General features: G+C 41.0%; 1 protein-coding gene across 9 annotated transcripts in view; it reads left to right on the forward strand.

Annotated features, from left to right (window-relative positions):
- Window positions 1–23,801, forward strand: part of LOC112993380 (voltage-dependent L-type calcium channel subunit alpha-1C) — a 416,350-nt gene that overhangs the window by 228,213 nt on the left and 164,336 nt on the right. For all 9 annotated transcript variants that reach the window (XM_064515158.1, XM_064515173.1, XM_064515116.1 and 6 more), the window contains 2 exons: window positions 8,134–8,295; window positions 10,768–10,964. In XM_064515158.1, the coding sequence (XP_064371228.1) occupies window positions 8,169–8,295; window positions 10,768–10,964 (324 nt within the window). In that variant the 5' untranslated portion in view covers window positions 8,134–8,168. The remainder of the gene's footprint in view (window positions 1–8,133; window positions 8,296–10,767; window positions 10,965–23,801) is intronic.

Genomic DNA, 23,801 nt, shown 5'->3' on the forward strand with positions numbered 1-23,801 from the left:
TCAGACGGCAGAAAATCAAGGCTACTTCCCAGGAAGGAGTGAGAGCTGATCCTGGTGAGCCTGGGTGCTGCGAGAGCTCCTGCGTGCACTCTACCTACCTTACTTATATAGCCCATCTTTAGGAATTGCTGCCTGACAGTGAATTTTTGACCTTCTCCTCACCCCTCTCACCATAGGACTACTTTACAGTGGGCTTTGTTAAAGATAGCCTCAAAATTAATTTACAACACTTCATTTTTGTTCTTGACCAAAATGGTCTTTCTTCCCTGATGTGCAATTTTCAGCATGCAATTTGTTGCTGCTTTGCTTTCCATGCTGTTTCTTTATATACAGGTAACTGCATGTGAGGGACACTACACCGTGTTTTTAACTTGAAAGTCTTTAGAAGATCATGCCTGGACTACATCCTCAGCCAAACTGAGCTAGGATGAAAAGCTGAAATGTCTGGAGAATAAAATTGAGATTGAAGTTGAGCTGCCTAATATGTTGGGACCAGAGAGATGAGCAGGCGTTTTCTGATCAGCAAGCAACTTCAGAAGAAAGCAAACGTGTTGTTCCTTTGAGCAAAAAGCTGTAAAAACATGTTAAGCCCTTCCAGGAGGGGAGAGGGGTGCTCCTATGGGTGGAAGTAGAGGTTTCTCCCAGCAGAAAGGCAAAGAGCCTAAGGCAGTGTATGCCATTACATTTATCCAGCCTTCCTCTGCAGACGGCTGAAAGCTGGGGCTCTGTGGCCACCATGCTGAGGGCAAGCTGTATTGTTTGGCTGCCGAAGTTAGGTCACTCTGACAAGCAGAGAACACTGAAGATGAATTGCTTCCCAGGAGAAAAAGAGCCAGAAGAAAGAGTTGGGTTGTGCCTTTTGTTTTTGTTCTGCTACTCCTTTCTCGCCTCAGAGGATGAGACAAAGGCAGTATTGCAAGACTTCACAAATATAAAACAATTATATTCACATGCTTGTGCCCATTTGTATGAATCTGCTTTTGTGTGTCTGTGGATTTCAGTTTGCAAAGTCAATGAAAGCACAGTTCGAAAACAGAGGAATCAGAATATTGGGAACAGATGCAAAAACTTTCTTTTTCTATTCATCCAGCATATGATTTTGAGTCGTATGTTTGTATATGTTTAAATGGCATTATCCATCCACTTGAAAAGTGTCCTTCCTAGCTTTTCTTTTCTCTCAGGACTTTCAGCCAGTTTTCTATCCTGTGCCCTGCATTCCTATTCCAAGACTTTCTCTGTTATTCATGAAATAGAAATGGTATCTGCAGCCTCAAGAACATTGCACTATACCCACAGAATATGCTTTGTCCAGCAATCTGTTACTAATATTTTCAGACTCCAGCTACACAGTAAAGGACAACCTCCCTGAATTGTCACTGTACAGTATCCTTAACTGAACTGTGCCATCTAAGTTCCCTTTGCAACATTGATAAGGAAAGTCTTCAAAATTTTCTCTCAAAAGTCATTCCAGATGTTGTCATCTTGGGTATCTTACTATGACTGTGGGTCCTTTTGTGATAAAGTGTCTGTCATTTCCCGGTCTTTCTTTAAAATTGGGATAAAACCTTTGGTATTCATGACTATTCAGGGTTTCCCAATTTTTGTAGCGAGTGACTATGTTTATTAAATGATAAACATTCACTTTGAGGAATATTATTGATCATATAGCTTTTGCTTTCGAAATGGAGATCCTGTCATAGCATTCTCTTTGTGTAGCATCAGAAATAACTGTGCTTTCTCAGTAGGCTTCGCTCATGGCTGGGGATGGTGCATAAACACCACCACTTAAGAGTGGTTCCCAGAAGTGATCTGACTCAGGCGCTGTGCTGAGTCACAATTCCTCCCTTGCTTCCTCCTTAGTTGCAGAAAGTAGTAGTTTTCTTCTGAACTATATTAGAAGAAAAATAATTACCTGCCACACCCTTGGCACTGGTTTAGCTACAGAAATCTGTGTGTGTATGTGTGCATGGGGAAGGAAGGGGGGAGTTGAGAGTCCTCTCTTTTCCCTTTTATTCTTACTCCCTTGCTCCTAGAAGGTCATATATGTGAGACTGTGCCTGTTCATACTCATGATTCAAGCAGTGTTATGCTGTAGGCAAAAGATAGTCTTGCATAAACCAATGAAGGAGAAGAATCAGGAAATACTTCCTCTGAAGATCTGGGCTATTGATATAGTTAGAACAAGAAATCCAGCTAACCAAGTTTGGTCCAAAATTAAAGGCAAGTGAAACTGCAAGAGAGAACTCTGCTTGGAAAGGCCCAAATGTGTGTAGGGGGTTGTTTTGTTTTGCTTTTTTCCTGAGACTAGCCTACCATTATATTCCTTGGATATGTTCCACAGAACAACAATGCCAAGTGCATTCTAGCAGCTGGGTCCGATGTGCTTTTTTTTGTGCCATCTTGCTGAGCATTGGTCTAAATCCAGAAAAGCTTGTAAGTACACAATGTAGTATGTAGGTAATCCTATTGCTTTAGGTGTAGACACTTACATGCTTACAGATAAGCATGTTCTTCAGTAACTGGCTGGATTGAGAAGACACCAGCCAGCCCTTCACATGATTGAGCATCATCCTGAGAGAAAAATACAGCACCGAACAATGGTTCTAAAACACCTGCAGCATCCCCAACGCAGTGTATTTCTCATAGCTTTGAAGAAGATGTATGTTGCATTGTACAGGCTCTTTTCCTTCCCTCTTTCCATCCCCCCTAGTCTCCAATGGTGCCCTAAACCATTGGGTTGGGTCCTGTAGAGGCTGTAAAGGGCTTGTCCTGGCATAAAAAGCAATGTTGTTCCCATGTAATAAATATTTAAAATGTTTTATCAGGGTAAATAATTGCTAAATTCTGTGAGTCCAGGGAATGGCATTAACGTGTTTTGCTTACTGAAACATTTATGGAGTCAATGTCAGCCAACAGAATGCAGCCAAGAGGTTTTTTTAAAGGTAAACTGATGTGCTTTTAAAATAAATACTAAGCTGTTTAAGATCTTCAGTTATTAACAGAAGAAAAGACCAAGCTGGAAAACTGCAAACAATCCCTTTTGTGGCACTTTCCCTAACCTCTGTGCAGTTATCTCTTTGTCCAGCCCTGAGTGAGCTCCTCAGGGCAGATGCTGTGCCTCCACAGATGTCTGGAAAGTGTCTAACACATGGAGGGAGCTTCTGCAAATGAATAAGTACATTCAGAATGCCAGATATTTGAAAAACACTTCTTCCTATATTTACCTGCAAGGACATAAGTTCAGGGCTCTGTGTTTTCTGCATTCATGGTAAGTCAATGATGGCATTGCTTGCTTGCCTCTGTAAAGCAGTGTAAAAACACAGCTATCAGCTCTGCTGTGGGGAGGTGGTTATTGCCATCATCTGCTTGGAACCCAGAGGTCAGCTTTTGAGCCTGATCAGGTCACCAAGCATTCTAATATAATTACGATTATTAGCTACATGGCTCATTGCTAGGAGTGCAGTCCTCTATCCCCACAAGGAAGAAAATCCCAGTGGCATGTGGTGGTGTGTGACAGCATGCAACAGGCAAGTGGTAGGGGGCACTGCATTGCCCCAGTATCAGGAGGACCCATGCTGAGTGATATCTTCGTGTGGCAGTGTGCAGATTAGGAACATGCATGAGCTGGGACAGAGAAGTGGTTTCTTTGTAAATTAAACTATCTTTTCTTCCTCTGTATAAGAAAAGAGCATGTAAAAGCATGTAGAAGTTCTCACTATTGGCTAGAAAAGGTTTTGTGATTGCCTGTAAGGGGATGATTCACCTTAACTTGCCCTGAGCAGAAATCCATCTGATCAGCCATTAGAGCTGCTATTCAGTTCAAACACTGATCTGCACTTTTCAGATTTCAGAGCATAGTTTTGAAGTGTTTTGAAGCATGTGTTGTAGGTGTAAAGAGGTTGGGGCCAGACTCTTTTCAGTGGTGCCCAGTGACAGGACAAGAGGCAACAGGCACAAACTGAAACACAGAAAGTTCCATTAGTATGCTTAACCAGCCTGATAGCCTTTTATGATGGAATGACTGCCTCGGTAGATGAGGGGAGAGCAGTGGATGTTGTCTACTTTGACTTCAGCAAGGCTTTGACATGGTCTCCCATAATATCCTCATAGGTAAGCTCAGGAAGCATGGGCTAGATGAGTGGACAGTGAGATGGATTGAAAACTGACTGAATGGCAGAGCTCAGAGGGTTGTGCTCAGTGGCACAGAGTCCAGTTGGAAGCCTGTAGCTAGCGGTGTCCCCCAAGGGTCAGTACTGGGTCCAGTCTTGTTCAACTTGTTCATCGGTGACCTGAATGAAGGGACAGAGTGCCTCTTCAGCAAGTTTGCTGATGATACAACACTGGAAGGAGTGGCTGATACACCACAGGGCTATGTCCCATCCAGAGGGACCTCGACAGGCTGGAGAGTTGGGCGGAGAGGAACCTCATCAATTTCAACAAAGGCAAGTGCAGGGTCCTGCAACTAGGGAGGAATAACCCCATGCACCAGTACAGGTTGGGGGCTGACCTGCTGGAATGAAGCTCTGCAGAGAAGGACCTGGGAGTCCCAGTGGACAAGTTAACCATAAGCCAGCAATGTGCCTTTGCGGCTAAGAAGGCCAATGGTATCCTGGGCTGCATTAGGAAGAGTGTTGCCAGCAGGTCGAGGGAAGTGGTCCTCCCCCTCTACTCAGCCCTGATGAGGCCGCATCTGGAGTACTGTGTCCAATTCTGGGCTCCCCAGTACAAGAGAGACATGGCACTGCTGGAGAGAGTCCAGCGTAGGGCTACTATGGTGAAGGAACTGGAGCATCTCTCTTATGAGGAAAGGCTGAGAGAGCTGGGCTTGTTTAACCTGGAGAAGAGAAGATTGAGAGGGGATCTCATCAGTGCATACAAATATCTAAAGGGAGGGTGTCAAGAGGATGGGGCCAGACTCTTTTCAGTGGTGCCCAGCAACAGGACAAGAGGCAACAGGCACAAACTGAAACACAGGAAGTTCTGTCTGAACATGGGGGAAAACTTCTTTACTGTGAGGGTTGCAGAGCGCTGGAACAGGTTGCCCAGAAAGGTTGTGGAGTCTCCATCTCTGGAGATATTCAAAACCCGCCTGGACTCAATCCTGGGCAACGTGCTGTAGGTGACCCTGCTTGAGCAGGGCAGTTGGACTGGATGATCTCCAGGGGTCCTTTCCAGCCTCAACAATTCTGTGATTCTGTGATTATTCTTAAAAAGAAAGGGTCTCTGTTCTGCCTGTCTGTGGCACTCCCCCTGTTCCTTTCGCTCTTCCTCGTCTGCTCTCCCCATTCTACACCACAGACTTTTCTGATTGTCCAGGCCTGGTTCCTCATTCCATTCCCTGCAACAGCTATTCATGTTGCAAGTGGCTGCTTGAACTGAGAAAAATAAGGTAACTTACTGGCAGCAACTATATTGGAACAATAAGCTTGACAGCAATACCAGGAGCATGGTGATGTGCAGGTATCCCTTGCCCCTCTAGAAGTAGCATTCGGTGCATCTTCTGAGAGAGCATTTCTAAAGTAGCTGCATAGTTAGTGGTTTTAAACTTTCAGAAAATCTCTGAATAATTTAATGGTAATGTATATACTACTTGCTAGTTAGCAGAATCATCTGGATTTGAAAGCAGACTACCCTAACAGGGTACTGCAGGGCACACACATCAATTCATGATAACATTATTCAATAGCTCTTCTCTTCAAAGTTGGTTTATTATCCTCAAGAAGCTTTTCTCTAATTAACCTAGCTGAAGCGCCTGTAAATCTCCTGATGGAAATGGCATGTTCCCCTTGGCTGTCTAAACACCTTGCCCTCTCATGTTTATGGTGCAAGCCTTTGATTTTACAAGCACTGCTTTGTTAACATAAACAGCATTGGTTTGTGCTGATATTATCTTCTCTGGACATATGCTCTATGCTATGGCACTTTAATGCTGTGGTTGATAATGAACCCAGTTTTAAAATGAGAGAGCTTTTTGTTCATCATTGCACCTGTCCTCAATACCCTCTCAAGATCCCTGGGTAAATCCTATGATGAAAGTTAACTCAATTAATAATAATAATGAAGGGTAAATTATGCAAGACCTAGTCTTAGAACTCTTGACCTCATAATCTTGGCTATATTTAGGATTAATGAGGCTCCTAAAATCACTAAAACTGGAGGCCTTTTTTTGCTCCTGTGTAGATTTATTTTGTGAAGCTTTAAGTGAAGCTACAAATATTTTAATCTACAGAGTTTCGGTCTCTTCAGATTCATTGACATCTGTACTCTCAACTTTCTTTTTATGTTTTACATTGCTTTGGAGAAGGCGTGACATTGTTTTCATTTTCTGGTGAACCTCACATTCTCTTCTGCTGTAAAGTAGCGGAGTGATGTTGGTCGGAATGCTATTCACTTTCTATATGTATTTAGAGTTAGTAGACAATGAGGTGAGCAGTTAGGAAGAATGGGAAAAAAAGTTGGCTGCCCCGTGTGATCACAGCAATAGTTTCTTCCCTAGTGACATTACCTATCCAAAGTAAGATTACCTCTCCCTCTTTGGATGGTAGTATGGGACACTAACAGATAGCTGAACTGACCCCTGAAAAAAACCTCTGACTAAAGGGATGCTAGTAGCCAACTTGGGATTACTAGCAGACAGTGAATGATCTTGTTGACCTGACAGCTAATGCCACCTTTGTTTCTACTGCACGCCATCATGGCTGGTGAGCAAATGCAAAGTCTCAGCCTTAGCTGTCAATTGACAAGTGGATTGCCTACAAGTGAAAGTGCTTGTCAAGAAATGTGTCATTCTTATTAGAAAGTATTTCAATTTGTAAAAAAAAGGGGGAAAAGGCAATAAAAATGAAAGTCTAAGATCTTAGATGTTAGATTTTAAAAGTTAATCGTTATCACAAACTCTCTTGAAGATGTGTAACAGACATTTACAACTCATGAATCACATTTTTCAAAAATCACAGCTAATATCAACTTCTCTGAGGAGATGATAGCATTGGCAGGAGACATTAATGGCATCTGGCTTTCAGTCATTGCAAAATCACGAGCTTGTAATTGTTCTGATCTGGCTGTTCATAGACTGTAGAGTCCTAGAGGTCTCTCAATACGTCCAATATTAATAACAAGACAATGACAGCACTTGCCATCACTGCTACCAGCAATAATAACTTTAAGACCTTCGTAAATGCAAGGCATATGAAGCTGGCTTTGTTATTCTGATTTTACAAATGGGGAGAAGGAGACACAGAGAGGCCCATGAATCTGCAGCTTGTGTCAGCTGCATCTGAGGGTGCAGCTGCTCATCACCTTGCCAAGCCAGGCTTGTCTGCCAGTGCCATTCTGGAAATGTGTGGCTAGCTCAGGAACAGGAATTATACCAGTCTCATGCTTAACAACTGTGTAGTAACATTTTGTTCATACCCCTTGCTGGGGACTTGGACAAGCTCTGTTACAGAGTAATCCCTAAATCTTGGTGCAAAACCAGCGCTGATGGTTCTAACTCCCTCTACTCAGACTAAAGTAAGATGAGGTGGATCTAAAGTGCAGGGAGATCCCAAGAGGGCCAGGAGCTCTCAGTCAGAAGGCGCTTGGTGGTCCTTCTCCTTGAAACTGGTCTGATGTCTGGAAGGACTGAAAATCCAAGCAGGACACAGCTTCAGTTTGCCCTCCCTCCCCACACTCTGTGGTGCAGCTCCATGGCACCCCAGCATTTGCCCTCTTGCACATCTCACTGTTGTTCTTGTCCTGATTCAATTCTGGTTGTTCTTTGTTTTTTTCCATGCTTTAGCTCCCCTGAATGCTATCTGGGGAACACCTTAGGTCTGGTTTTCAAGAACAGGCAAAATAGCTAATGTATTCCCTCCCCAGAGTGGTGGCATTTCAGTGACAGGTAAGGTAATACCTGTTTTATTTTAGCCTGTGATTCAGGCTGCAGTGTTAAATTGTGAAACACTGGGAGTCTTCTGGAGGGAAGGTCCTCTGTAAATTAAAGTCTTTACATCATCAAGATAATGAGTTCTGGTGGTGCTGGGGAAATGAGTTAGAAATGACATATCATTGCACAATTTATAGTCTCCCATAGGTGCTTTCTCAAAGTTTTGTTCCCTCACTGATAAGTGCTTCCTTCTGTTCTCTCTGCAGGTCTCCAGGTGGTTTTAAATTCAATTATCAAGGCCATGGTCCCCTTGTTGCATATTGCCCTGCTGGTGCTGTTTGTCATAATTATCTATGCTATCATTGGACTGGAGTTATTCATGGGGAAGATGCATAAGACCTGCTACCACGTACAAGGGGGACTAATAGGTAAGGGGCATGCTCTACGATATGGAGCCCATTTCCTTGGTTTTCTGTCTTTTATGTAAAGATTTTCGCCAGTGCAAAGTGAGTATCAGGTGTTCCTGTTCTGGCAGGGGAATTCTTACACAGCCATATGACAGTCCATGAGTGCTAGTGCAAATAACAACACCTAGTATGAAGCAACCATGTGTTAGGATCCTGAAGTGCTGGGAGTAGCAATAATTTGGTGCTGCTGATCTACCTGCTGCACTGAAACAAAAACTCCAGGATGAATGGAAACATTCTTTTGCACTTTTATTATAAAGGCCATTTCCTTCATTGATCTCTTTTCCTGGTTAAATATTTGGTTCACTGTCTTTAATCTCATTTCTTCTCCCAGACTTCATCGGTCTCAGTGAAAGGAAAACCGTTTGAATGGGTTTCCACACTATGGGCATGTGAGCCAAGAAACATCAGACACTGAGGCATTATTCAAAAGCTGTGTTTGTTGGAGAGATCATGGTCACTTAGTCATGCCAGGGTGTGGATAGCAATGCACTGCAGAAGCAACAGCAGACACAGGAGATGCTCTGCTCAAACCAGACAAAGACAAATGAAAGCTGCCTGAGGCTAGAGTTTAGAAAAGCGACCAAGCAGCAAGTTCATAGGTGCCTTCAGACCGAGTGCATAGTGAAAAGGAAAGATGGTAATAAACAAAGATTTTCTGAGGGAGGCTTTCCCCTTATAATGGAGCATTTGTGCTAGCTCTGGAAATGGGTGGCCTTTGCTCCCTACTGTGTTTGTGTTTGGGAATTCACAAGAGCGGTAGTTCCCCTCTTCTGCCTATTGGATATGAATCAGCTTTGATGTAGAGAGACTGCCTTTAACAGTAAGACTTTAGCTTTCTGTTCTTAGGCACTTCAGTTGCTGGCCTGTCAAGGCTACAAGCAAAAATGTCAATTTTTGCTGAACACTGTTGTAGACTTTTTGTGGTCCTTTAGCACTAAAAGCCAAGCTGAGTTTTTTAATGCATCTCCCAGAGGCTCAAGCCTAAAGTAGTACTAAGTACTAAAGTAGTGCTGATTTCACCACTAGCAGACTGATCTGGAAATGAGCTGGCATCATGGAAATTGACAACTCTAATATTTTATTATTAGTCCCGTTCCCAAATACATCTTCATTTTAAACCTGTACGAGGGTAAAGGAGCATCTAATTGAGGGCCAGTACCCTTTTTTTTTTTTTAAATCACAGGCTATGACTGTGGATAGAAGTGCAGCTAGTAAGAGAGAAAGGGTATGCTCATGAGAAGATTTACAGCAAATCCATCAGGAAAGAACTTTCAAATTAGTCCCTTCAGTTGTATTTTTGCTCACCCATCTTACCGTCTGCTTTTTATCATTTGATTTACCCAACTTGAGCAGCAGTGATTCCCTTGTGGGTCTTGGGGGTGCCAGTGACTAGGACCCAGTTCTGCTCATAACCAAGAAAATATCATTCAGGGGGAAGTTGTTTCAGAAGTTCTTTATTTTCTGCTATCATAATGTTGGCAAATTTCATTTTCTGGAAATGGTGCTAGAGCCATTATAACCTGTCAGTTGTTTCTACGTCTTTAAAGTGTATATATCTTCCTCTATACTGTTATCATTACACAATCATTACACAATTACTACACATTACAGCATCTAATTCTAATATTGCTATTTCTGGCATGCCTTGGTGTAAATGTGATCAGATGTATCACTAGGCTCATATTAAAAAAGCTCCCATTGCGGGATGTTTTGTGCTTATAAAAATGCTTTTTTCACATACCAAAGCATTTAGGCAGGCTCGCTGTATGGGTTCACGGATCTTTGGAAACACCTGTACGGGGTAAAGGATGGATAATCAAGCACTAAAGTCTTACAGAGCTTCTGTGTGCCACATGGCTACTGATAAAATGCCACACAGCTTCTAACCTCCAAAAGAGCAGAGCTCCAGAGGCTCTCTGCTGTCATTTAGCAGTGGCCCAGCACCATATCATCCTGTCTCCAGAGCACTGAAGCCCATCTACTGCAGGGGCTCAGCCTCTTAGAACAGCAGTACCTACAATGCTGCAGTTACCTTTTATGATTAACCCAGTCTGCCAGGTGACTGCAGTATGAAAATACTGGTTATAAACATGGAGTCTAAGGAAACTTGATAAACTTGACCTAATGTTCCCTCTAACACTGAAGGGCAGTTTTCTTCCTGTTAGAAGAATATACATTAAAAAATGTACATTTCAGTTTTGATTGTGAAGTTTGGCAGCTTGGCCATTTTTTTACCAAAAGAAATTGAAGCAAAACAAAACATCCCTCTTCCAATTAAATTTAATATGGTTTCTTGGGTGTCTTCAGAAAAATCTGTCAAATTCACTGCAGAATGCATTTGTCAAAAACAAATATTCTTCACTTGTTCATCGGTGTGTTGAATAGCAATTAAATCTCTTCATCTCCTTTTTCCCCTGCCTCTCATTTAAGATACACCTGCAGAAGATGATCCCTCTCCTTGTGCTCCCCAGTCTGCACATGGGCGGCAGTGTCAGAACGGCACCGAGTGCAAAGCAGGCTGGGAGGGACCTAAGCACGGCATTACGAACTTTGACAATTTTGCTTTTGCCATGCTGACGGTGTTTCAGTGCATCACCATGGAGGGCTGGACAGATGTACTGTACTGGGTACGTATCCGAAAATGATAAGTTGAAATGCCTGCTCGTGTGCCCCAGCAACATTGGGACTTTGGTGCTTTAGCTCAATCTTTGTTTTTCTTGGTCATTCTATATAGTCAAGGCATGGGTGCTAGCATGGAGCTTTAATTAACTTGATATTAGTGGGTGATACAGGAGGTTTTGTGTGGCATAGTTAAATCAAATGTAAATATTGACTTACCATCAGTATGAAAATATTGAAAGATTGCACATGGCTTATTGGTTTGAAGATTTGCAATGTACCTTTGTTGACCAGAATGTCATGTAAAGACCATCTTTGAAGGGGTTAACTATCTCATACATCTCCAGATTACTAGTGTAAAAGTCTTTGTAAAACAGATAATTGGGTGCTTTACCTGTGTCATTCAGGTTACAAAGGCAGTACACTAATCTACTCATAGGTTTTAAGAAAGGCCTCACAAACCCCTCTTCATGCCAGCACTACTCCTCATTCTGAATTCTACCCTAATACTAGTTCTTGCCCCCTTCCTAATTCTAATACTAATCTAGATCATGGTATATATGGTTAGTCCAAACATGACCTTATCTTTACTCTAAATGCAGAATTTTAAATGAACTCGTCTTTTACGCTAATTCTGGAAGTTTCAATATCTTTAGTTTTTATACTGTAATTCCTACTGTGCTAGGAAATTCAGTGACAATACATTTACTTTATAGGAGTTAAAATCAGATTTAGTCTTAAACTGTAAATCAGACAGAATACTTTCTGCATTTAGCTGTTGCCATCAACTTTTGCAGCACTATGTTATGGTCCAGGAATTTAATTCAAACACAGCTCTGTCCTGTCTATACAGGGCTAACCTGGACTGTGACTACATTTGAAGACTGGCATGTTATGACACCTGGTTTTCCAGGATGGTAGGAATTCCAGTGTAAATAGGACTCGTGCTACAGTGCATAATGGAATTTAACTCAAGATGACCTAAAGCACAGAAAAGGATAGTCTGGACTGAAGCAGGCTTGATCTGTTAATCAGCATCAGCTTCTCTTTTAAACACAAGTCTGAAGCTGTATTCTGCCCATGAGTTAGAGTGTACAAGATTTTCCTTTGAAGATTTAGCTTATCTGCAATAGATACCCTATATGGAATAGCTAACAGTTTGATGGGTACAGCTAATTGATGGCAAAAGCTAATACAAATTGATGGCCATTATGTTCAGGGACAGTTTAGTTTTATGGCTTTACTAGAAGGCTTGCTTCTTGAAACAAAAGTAATATTTGTTATCGTCAGTTCCCAGTCTTTTTATCCTCTTACGTTTAGATTAAAATTGTGAGTCTAGCTTTCTTCTAACACCTGAGATAGAGGGCAGAGATCATAACACAAGGAGAATCTGAGTCTCAGAACACAAAAGTTGGCTTTACCTGAAATGAGGATGTAAATTAATAAAATAATACAGAAGAGCAGAAGTTAAGTTGAAAGAGGAACTGGGCAAAACTGCTCAACTGTTCAGCTATGGCTATATATAATACAACTTTTTATCACATTTACCTCATGTTCCTCCTGCCATTTCTCTTTGTGTGATTGAGAGGACTTATGGGTAGTTCGGGGCAAATAGAGAGAGAATAAATGATGTCAGGAGTAAACGTGAAGACACCTGTTGCACTGTATGCCATTTTTTCACTTAAGACCTTATCTGCAAGTTCTCAGAATTTTCTCCAAAGGCACTTGTTACAAGAGACCCAGTGAATCCTCACACTTTTGGGTTCATGCATCACTTGCATGACTGGATGTGGATCATTCAGAACTCAACTATCAATTTTCTAATAACAGGAGCCAAAAGGCATATATTCACTGCTAAATGATTTTCTACCATGACTGCTGCAGATGGTCTCATTTTTTTATGGCATCCCTATAGCAGCCTGAATTTTAGCGATTGGCTTTTGTTTGGTATTCAGCCAGCTTTTTCACTAATTTCCTGAGGTTTTGGGGTTTTTTTTTTTCTTTAAAGGTAGTATGGTGAACTGAGACCTGAAATTAATGCAGATCGATGGTCATTATTTTCAGGGACAGTTTAGTTTTATAGCTTTACTAGAAGGCTTGCTTCTTGAAACCAAAGTAGTATTTGTTATCATCAGTTCCCAGCTATTCCTAGATGAAACTATAAAAGCTAGAGTTAGGAGTGCAGATACAGTTTCAGTAATGAAGGAGGCAGAAAATTAGTTTATAAAGAAAAAACATACCATCTATGTTTAAAGGCCATGAAATACAAAGTTTGACTCATATTGTAAACACCTGAACACCTGATATGGTAGGCACACAGGATTAAGCTATACTAAACAATCTTAAGAGTGCAGTTGTCTCCATGGGACTTTTTGCCTCTTTGTGTTATATTGGCAAAGTGGCTAGAAGTCAGCACTGATCAGTGTTTGCCATACAGTAGGTATCTGAGATGCTGTGGGTATTTCCTTCTGCAAAGAAGTCTGTGGTACTTTGGGGGCAAATGCTGACTGGGCAGTTACTACAGTGCACACCTATAAGAAGCATTATGTCTGTAATACTGATATGTAGAAACCATCTCTAAACACTCATACTGCAATTTCATCCATAGATGTTTCAAACTATATCTATTATGGTTTATACAGTAAGTTTTGTAGTCCATGCAAAGGGCATTCTAGATTGAGCTGGCCAGATCCAACAGGAAGAGTACTTCCAAACAGTAAAGAATTGATAAAGATGCAACATTTCAAATGCTGAGAGCGAGGGGAGAATTTTAGCAAGTGGAGTAGGGTGTAAATAAGTTTTTAAGACATGTGTGTGAGCCACTGTTTCTTTAGTGAAGCCTGAGTCATATATAACTCTATTCCCTGACATTTGCCTTTTTCAGGCAAAGAAGAGTGGACTGGTAATAGACAACTCATTGTGGGTTGTAGCTCCACAAGAGAGCGGAGAGGTAGGAAGCTAGTCTCTTCTCAAGTAGATAGCACTTTAAAAGATCTCCTGCATCCACAGTGAGGGCATGCAAATTAAAATTTGCCCTATTAGTAAATGTATCTTCACAGTTAAATTAGAAATTCAGACTTAAAGATCCCCTCTCTCCATCCTAATCCTCAGATTGAGAGTTGGTTTTCCATTTTAATCTGAAAGGGAAGCACAGATCAAAGAAAGGTATAAGAAAGAGTTGTCTGCAAATCAGACAGCTTTGCGGCTGAAAATTTTAGGTCATGATTTTCCAAAATAATTTCTTACACTTAATGGTGTAAGCTAATAGGTTAATTATTAAAAGTGCTGAGTGTTCTAAGTTCCAAGCAGGTTCTTAGCTCATCTGAAAATCAGGGTAGATACCAAGGTTTGAATCTGGTACTGCTGAGGTCAATGGCAAAATTCCTCTTAATTATTGTCAAAATGTCAGGATCTCACTTTCTACCATGTAAAATCTTACTCATACTGTCTGGGTGTACTACATGCAGTCATGTGCACCACACAAGGACTTACAAATGCCTGTTCAGGGCCTTGGTGTTCGTTGTGATAACCTTCAAAGGACCTACCTGTGGGTATAAGGAGCTTTCTTTGCTCTCTCCTTAAATTTGAAAATAAGAGCCTGACGTAAAACTTAGCAGAGCAGCAGATAAGGCTCTGGGCTGAATTGCTTGGCTTGAAATGTTTAGCCAGTGGAGCAGTTCCTTTGGTTTGAACTTTTTTATAAGTGCTTTTCAATTATGCCCTCCTATTTCCAAAAAAATAGCTTCTGAGAGGTACCTAGATATCTGCGTTTCTGTCAGTGGGAATGGAGGGAGCTTAGCACATTTCAGTATGATGCCCTAAAAAATAAACCAGTAATTTCATAAAACCTATGTCTATCTTTTGCCACACTTTGCAAGGTCAAACCTGCATGTTTCCTAAGTTAGAAAGCTATATGACCTTCCACAAGGTTGTAATCCTGGACTACTGATCCACTTAAATAGCTTTTCAGATTTTACTTTCAGGTTCCTGCTTCCTCCTTCATGCTTCCCATCATACCTCCTTCAGCTTTTCACCTCTTAGGTGAAGTTTGTCTCCTCTACCATGGAGTGTTATTTCCCAGCCTGTGATCCACATGCTCACAAAGAGATAACCAGGGACAGGAAAGCAATAAACTTTTATTCTCTAGAAGGACTTGATCTTGAGAAGATCAATACACTTCCCAGGCTCCTCTCTCACTCAACAGATAAAGTTTGTGAATAGATTAGCTTCTTTTGAAACATGGAAGAAAAATGCTGGGAAAAACAGTTTGACACTGCTATAGTGGCAAGTAAGATAATTGCTTGCAATGAGCCAAATTTCATATGTAAAACAACTGCGCTGGGCAGGGTGAAAATCAGTGCAGAACAACCTTGTGACTCTTTGCTGAAGGAGCAATCTTTGCTGAAGGGAACATTAAGTGTTGATAGTAGCACATCTCCTAAACTGCCTCAGTCTTAAAAGGTTTACTTTGTCCCACTAAAACTACCAGGTGACTTTGTCTCAAATGCAGGCAGATCATAGAATCATTGGAGTTGACAGGCACCTTTACCGATCATATTATTTCCTGTGCATTGTAGCAAGATTGAGTTTATTATTCTCAAGCCTCTTCTTAATGCATAAGGGACTAGCCTGAGCAGCTTGTTCCCTTGTGCAGACACCTAGGCCCATTTCTGAAGACCCCTCAGTCTTGGGAACTTTCAGCAGCAGATGCAGACAAATGTTACAAATTGAGTCATTTTGCATTTTGTAATCAATCTCTATTGCAGTCCATTTTTTCTTATTGTCTTTCTGACTAATGAGGAAAATTAATCCCTGTGCAGTTTGTAACATCATGTTTAAGTATTTGTAGGCATTTAGTGTCTCCCTTTAATCTCCTTCTAATCTGAGCAGATCCATTTCTTTTAACCTTCCCTAATGGGGCTTCTTTTTAATTATTTTTAATCAGTTTGTTGCTGTCCTTTAGGGGAAGTTTCACTCGTGAGTTAAATACAATCTAGACAGTGCCCTGTCTCTAGAATGGGCTTTCATCTTCATGTGAATTCTGCTCTCTGCAGCTGAAGCCCTGTGACACTGCACACAAAACTGCCCACTGCTGCCTCTGTTCTAAGTGCCCGGTTTCTCCACCCTCCTGCATCTAAGAGATCATATAAATACATGCAGACAGAGCAGGGAGCAAGTGCAAAATCCAATCAGATGTTGTTGCATTGGAGTATTTATACTGCTGAGTAACAGATAACCTGGCCCTGGGATGCTCTGCATACAACTAGACCATTGCAGCTTGAATTATAGGATCAAGTAATTCTACTTGATCTAGTTGATGATTATTAATAATGAGCAGCCTTAAGCCTGCCATAGTTATAGGAGTACTGGCTTTGTCCCGTGTCATTTGGACAACGCTTCAGCATACTTGGTTAAGTCTCTCAAAATAACACGGTAACGCAGTGCTTCTAGGGACAATTTACCTCAACGCTCTGACTGTAAACTAAAGAGTGTGTTATTATTACAGATGGACTAAAGCCAGCTCTGAATCAGATCCAGGGCATTAACCTGTCTCTGGAAGAGATGCCTGACCTGGCACACAGTAGACTGACTCCCTCAAATTTAACGGAACAATCCTTGGTAGGCTTGCCCAGCCTCCAGAAGAGAGAATATTTTAGTAATATAAGACAGCGCACTAGAGCCACAACCAAGACAATGTGATGAGGTTGAATCAGTGGAACCATTCAGAAGCAGCACATCCCCCAAAGACAGCATACTAGATGCAGTGGGTTAGACAGGCTGACCTAAAAGATTTCTTCCAATCTCTGAGTCTGTGAAATCATACTTCCAAGATTCACTAACTGAATTTGAAACTGGAGTTCACAGTCCACCTTACAATTTCCATCATGAAATCAAACTGGGAAACAAACAGAAAAACAGATATAATTTACTTTGCTAACAGCCTTGGCATATCTTGTGAGCTTTTCTCATCCCTCCACAGCCTGTTGCAGCCAGTGAGGAAGATGTTATGAGGAACACAGTGATATTGCCACAAAGTAGAAGATGTTAAATGCAGAGCTGCAACCCCAAATTTTCACCAGCTGTGTTTTTCTTCCTAATCCTTTATTCTTGCAGCACTTGGGCTTGAATTAGTAAGGCTTTCCACACAAGAGAATTATCTGATTCTAAGAATATATCTCTCTACATGTTTCCATGGTGTTTATTTCTCCCCGCCTCCCTCCCCCCAAAATGCTGAGCTTTTATTGTTGTGGGTCTGAGGTTTTTAAATCATCTTTTTGGCAGGGTTTGGCATGGATGTGAAAAAATAACAAAGAATAAGCACGCAAGTATGAGCAGCCCATCTCTGTGTTTGCAGAGGTTATATGATCTCCATCTGCTGTAACAGGGGTGGGTAAGGGGAGAGGGCCCACAGTTCAGAGCACTGAAGTGCCGCAGCATTATTGCATTGGAAAGGCAGTGGCCACGCTTAATTTGCATAAATGCTGACCTGAATCTGATTTTTGCATGAACCAATCAATGCATATGCAACTGTCACAGTTGCCTATACTGCTGCCTTAAAAGTGAGTAACGGCAATGACTTGCTGTTTGCCAGCTGCCACAAAAAAACTGCTGCTGAACATTTGTGGCTTTTAATGCAAAATGGGCACATATTATGTGACATGAAGGCTTCAGGAGCCCTTCAGGCCTCAACTTTGGGCCTCTCAGCCCTCCTCCTCTATATGAAAAGAAGCTCTACATTAAAAATGAGCTCCTTCGTGGGATGTTTATGGGGTGGTATTAGTGGAGACCCTCTGCCCAGTGCTCCTGCGTGGGAAGGACCTCTTTAATAGCCCTGTCTTTCTGTTGCCCTTTCTCTGTTCTTTCTTCTTTTGTTCTTCCTTAGGCTCTTTCCTAATTGCTGCTGTCTAATCACCACAGAGACCTTTCTTGTCTTTAATCTTTTTATCCCAGAGCTATAAAATTAAGAGCTGAGCTACTGGGACACTTCTAAGTGACTTAGGATTTGAGTGCCTCTGTTTGTGGGTTCATTTCTCTGGCCCTGCTGCTTTGGTCATATTTTTCAATGATCGCTGGTGATTGTTGCCTTCTGAAACAATCATATTCAGAGATTTTAAGTCTGGATCCAGATCCACTAGTCAGATACACAAATAATGGACTTTGGCTCATGACATAGTCCCTGGGAAAGAAAAAGACTGGGAAGTACATACAAGGTCAGAATAGAAGTGGTAGCTCTAGAACTATTTGTAAGCCTCATATTTGAGTTTAGTTTTGTTTCAGCATCACATTTTCAAGATACAGGACCATACAGCTCATTCCTCATCAGTCTTACTGTGAGTAGTAAATGTTCCCTGCCTGCACAGAGAATTGGTCCACTGAAACTGGCTTCTGCATTTCTTCATTGGTTTCAGTGGGGTTTCTATCTTGAGCAGGAATTACAGGTCCTCTCATGGGTGGTCATACCTTCATAAGCTTATAGTTTAGCTGCTTCCATGGTTTCCTCCAGAAATGTCTTCTCTCTTAGGCTTCTAACTCCAGTCCTCTGAACTTCACACAAATCAGAGGCACACTGTGAGGCGCATTTTCCTAAAGATACAAAGTGACCAGAAGTAGCAAATGAAGGATTCCAGACTCAGTCAGAGGAACAATTGCCACAGAACAGCCACACTGTGGATGTTTAAAGCATATTTACAAGAAATCAGTTCTGGATATAACGCTGATGTTGCGTGCTTGCTATTGCTGATAACACAAGAAAAAAAGGGTCAGCCTTGTACGCTGATATGCAGTGGCACTGCATTCAGGCTCTTTGATAGTAGTTTCTTCAGTGAACCTCTAGTGTTTGTACAATATCTGTGAGTGGGTAGTGTTCCTAGCAGATGAAGGTTTATTATCTGTGCTATGAAGTCTAAATATCATGCTTTTTATTGGTGAGTTTTGGATGTGATTTCGCAACTGAAAGCTGGATTCCTCATCTAAAATGTAGAATGGATTTCTAGGAATATCATAGATTGGGGAACTGTCTACAAAGGAAACTGGGATACACAGATCAAGTGCAAAATAAAAGAATTGACCATCATACCTCCACTTAGGAAAGAAGGTAGTGATTATCTACAGCTTATAGTACTCTTTTTAATTCTCTTTATTTTTAAGAATTTAATTGGCTATGTAAATCAATGAACAGTATGTACTTGTGTATTCCTGTGCATGCAGCAGTCAGTGCTGTTCTGATGTACTCATGGTAGAATTTGCTATCAGTCTGCACTGAGAAAAACAGAAGCAGTTATAAAACAGCAATACAGTAAAACAGGCAGAAAATCCTTCCTAGATAGTCAGCCATGCAAATGTAAATAAAAAAAAACCAGAGACTGAAAGGGAAAGCCCAGAATTCTAAGATGAGATGAAATCTTTACATTTGGAAACCCACCATCCTAGCGGATACTTTCATGCTTGAAATCGGCACTTTATTCTTTTGGAGTGAATTTCCAAAGCTTTTAAAAGATGAAAAGGTTTTTAAATAACTGAGCAGCAGTAAAAGATGGAAGTGCTGCAGTAGCTATAATGAAAGAACTATCAGCCCTGTAGCTAAATAGCCTTTGGGCTTTTGAATAACTTTTTCAAAGATCAACCTTTCTTTTTAAAGGGTAAAGAAATATATATACACACTTATGTAGGAACAAGGCAACTCACATAAAGCCTTGCGACTTTTGCCTCTGGAGGCCTGAATTCAAATCCTGATTAAGTCACACAAGTCAAAATAATTTTTGGAGGTCACTATAGGGCATTTCTGAAACTTGTAAATTCACCCCAACAAGCTAGCCCCCTTGCATAATTGACTGCGTGAGAAAATGGAGAGTGTTAATGGATGCTGTTACTCATATAGGGACCTGGCTGTGCAGGCAGTTCAAGAGCATGAATCTCCTCTAAGTAGATATACTGTGCAGGAACCAAAAAAGTAGTGCGGTAATAAAGCAAAGATAACGTCACTACTGATGTTAGCTTTTGAGGAGGGAAGAACTAGGGAAAATGATCTGTCAGCCAACTGTATCAACAAGCAGAATGACCAAGGGCAGAGGCCTGGCATACTAGACTTCAGGCCCTGTGTTTATAGAAAATCGTGGAGACCTTCTGCTCAGTCTCAGCCTTGCATCTTTAGGAGTTTTCCCTGAGTAAGTGTACTGCATTTTCTTCCCCCGCTAGTCTGTATGTCACAGTCAATCCCAATGCAGAAATAGGGTGACCAAAGCCACCATTAAAAAAAAAATCTTTTGAGAGAATAGTTGAGGAGGAATTACTTGTATCCTTAATGTGCAACAGTTCCAGAACTCTCTAGAATATGAGTCACTTGGCAATAAATGAATATCAAGATTTCACTTTTGTTTAACACACACAAAAAAAAAAATTAAATCCAAAATGCATCCGTGCAAGTATATGGCTGATGTATTCCTACATAGAGGAATTTTTTGCATTTGTAAATTGGAAGTTTGCGTAAGGATTTTTGATAATTGGATATTAAAGAATTATTTTTAAGCTGTTATCACTGCTAGAACATACTATATTTTATATTTTTTACGTTGAAGACTACTGTAAATTAAGCAGGAATCTTCCCGGGGCAGATGGAACCTAAGAATATGGAACATATGAATAAGGGAGCCAATGTCCCCTTCCATCCTGCTGCGACACAGGTTCTCTGGTGGAGATGGAGCATATTCTCTGAATCTAGATATGGCAGTGGCAGAGATGCTGGGCTCTACTTCATCTTGTGGCTTTAGGCTGCCTCATCCACAAGCCACTGGAGTGCTCCCACAGGGCTACAACAGTTTTGAGTCAGAAGAGGAAAATACTCTGAAATCAGAGGGTCATTTCATTCAACCTCCTTCTTTGTTCCAGAAGCACTACAATCAGCTCATAGTTTGATTCATTTTAAATGTTTCATTCATCTCTCTCATTCACAGAACCAGTGTTGCCCTAAAGGATCTCTGAGTGTTCTGTAGACTGAAGGATGTTTTGATCTTTCACTGATGTAGGTTCAATTCACTGCATTCAATAGTTAGTCTAGAATTAACACTTGGGCAAAGCAGATCTGATTTCGTTACGGAAGGCAGGAACCCAGGACTGCAGAGGCAGTTATTAGGATAAGAATGCCAAGCATCTGCCTGAATTTTCCATGCAGTTCTATAGGTTTAATGGGAAATAATTCATCCAATTGAAACTGAAAGGGAGAACTGAAATGAACTGTCCAGGACACTAGTGTTGACAGCCCATACTATGGTAAAAAGTCCTTCTCAGGCTTACATTTCTGAAACTGTATCAATTCTGGCTTATTTTGTTTCTGCAATCTCAGGGCATCTGGATTAACAGAACAGTGACCACACTTGACTTATTTCTAAATACTGCTTTTGCCAAAAAAAAAAAAGAAAGAAAGAAAGAAAGAAAAAGAAAAAGAAAAAGAAAAAGAAAAAGAAGATGTATTTCTTCTTCCCAAGTTAACTGTAAAGAAAAGTAACTGAGAGCAATCAATTATGATAGCAATAATTCTTTCTTGACTTCCAGTAGAAAACATGGTCTGATTGATCTTAAATTACATGGACAATTGTTCCATGGTAAACTGAATTGAAATACATTTAGAAATAATATATTTTTTTCTCTTTTACCTATTAAACCTGCAGAAAGAAGGTGAGCTAGCAAAGTTGGAGCCCAGAAATTAGCTGCCTTTGATGTAAGGAATTCTAGCTGTGTAACTAATATTTTCAGCAGGAGTTCAGAATCTCTGTATTGCCAAACATCCTGCAGAGGTACACAGACCCCTCCAGTTTTCACAGAAAAAGGTTAATACAAAAGTCCCACAAAAAAGCACAGAGAGTACAAGCAGGAGGAGGGGAAGATGTAAATGGTACCTTCCTGATTATTTCTGTTTTCCGTCCCTTGATGTAGTTGACTATAGGATTTCCCAGTGGTACTTTTCACTCACAAAAGTGGATATGCAGAGGTTATGTCAGCAAAACAGCAAAACTGCAGAGAAAACTGCATGCAGAGAAAACTGCAGTTTTCTCTAGGTCAATAGAGAACCTAACTTTTTATTCCTCTATTTTAAAAAGTACTAAGTCAGCTGCCGGTAGCCTTTACCATCAATGGAAGTTGTATAATAAACTTGGATGATGTCCATTTAAAATCACAAGTTTAATTATGACGAGGAGTAAACACACCCAAGCCAATATTGCCCCTACTTCTCCTACAAGCACAAACTAACATGCCATAAAAGTACAAAATCAGCGAGCGTTTTCAATGTAAATAAATTTCAGGGGGAAAACAGTCCAACTCAGTCATTGTGTGCCGTGGACATTTTGACCTGCTGGTATTTGAATGCAAATTTTAATTCTCTTCCTGCTCTCAAATCCAGGATCCTAAAATGACATGCACAAAGATGCTGAAATTCCCTTAGTAGTTCAGTCTTTTAAAAAATAGCTGGCTGAAAAGAAAATATGCACCCAAAGAAAAAATAGATGAAATATTAATATAGAAACTGACCAAAGAATGAAATAATATTGTGGAGTTTAATGGTTATAAACTAGAGGCTAAAAAGCACAGTGCAAGGATTCAGTGTCAGCTTACAGCATCAGTAATTTGGGGCTAGACAGTTGAAAAGTGGTGTTTTTAATGTGTCTTAGACTTCATAAGGCTTTACCCAGCTGAGAAAATGGGCATATTCTTGAGAAGGTGGGGCCAATGTTTAATGATTGATGAAAATATAACTCATTGCAGTTGTAAAGAAATAGGCTTGGCAAATTCTACTGGTAGCAATTCACTTCCTGCATACTATATGCAACAAAAACAAATATAGTTTGTTTCATGTCTTTTATGTGCTCCTCATCAGAGGGAGTTCATACAACAGCAAATGCCATTCTAATGTGATTATGTAATTTCAGAGAAGCTCAAACATGTGTTTTACATGTTTTCAGTTTATCTGCTGTCAAGCAGCTGACACTGCTTCTAGGTCTTCAGTCTAGCCTTGTTCTTGCACAGGTTGCAGCAGCCTGTTATGGCCTTTCTGCAAGACTTCTGCCTTCACACAGTCTCTCTGAGAAGTGGGAGCCTGTCAAAGTGTACCTTTTGCAGGTGTGTGTGCTCTTTTGACTCTGAGATTGAGCCCATCAGGCTCAGTGCTTTAACTTCTCTTCTCCATAGTGGTGTGTGGGAAGCTTGGTCAGCTCTGGACAGAGACTTCATCCTCCTATGAAAGAAATGAGGCAGCCTAGCAGTGAATTACAGCTAGACCAAAGGGGTTTTTAAAATAAACCGGGAATTATGGTCCACCTGGATCAAAGTAGGCAGCAAGCATTGGGTAAGGACAGATGATTCTGTCCTTAGAGCAGATTCAACATAGTCTTTGTTGACAGGGATTAAGAAGCAGTCTCCGCAGGCTACATGTTCTCAGATCTGTCTGCCCCCTTCCCCTTCTTTCTTCTGGACTCATCGTCCCTTGCTGCTGTTTCTTTGACTCTTTCCCAAGGGTTCTCTATTGCAAATTAATCTCTTCCCTTGAGGTGCCTGTTGTCCTCATCACGGCAGTCCTTTCTCAGCTAAAGTCTCCAATTGCTTCCTGCAGGGAGTTTTGCACAAATTGCCAATATTTCCAGCTCGGGATGGAATTTTAATTTGCTCTTTTCATCACTACAAAACACACAGAACAATCAGGAAATGAAGGTACACACCAGAATCTTGGAATGCTAAATGTTATTCTTCCCATTGCCCACATATGGTGGCTCTTGCCTACAGTATTTCCTTTGATCCTACCATATATCAGAATAACCTGACTGAAGCATACCATACCCTGGTTCCTGATCTTTGTG

The sequence above is a fragment of the Dromaius novaehollandiae genome, chromosome 1, assembly GCF_036370855.1.
Source record: "Dromaius novaehollandiae isolate bDroNov1 chromosome 1, bDroNov1.hap1, whole genome shotgun sequence".
NCBI classification, from domain to species: Eukaryota; Metazoa; Chordata; class Aves; order Casuariiformes; family Dromaiidae; genus Dromaius; species Dromaius novaehollandiae.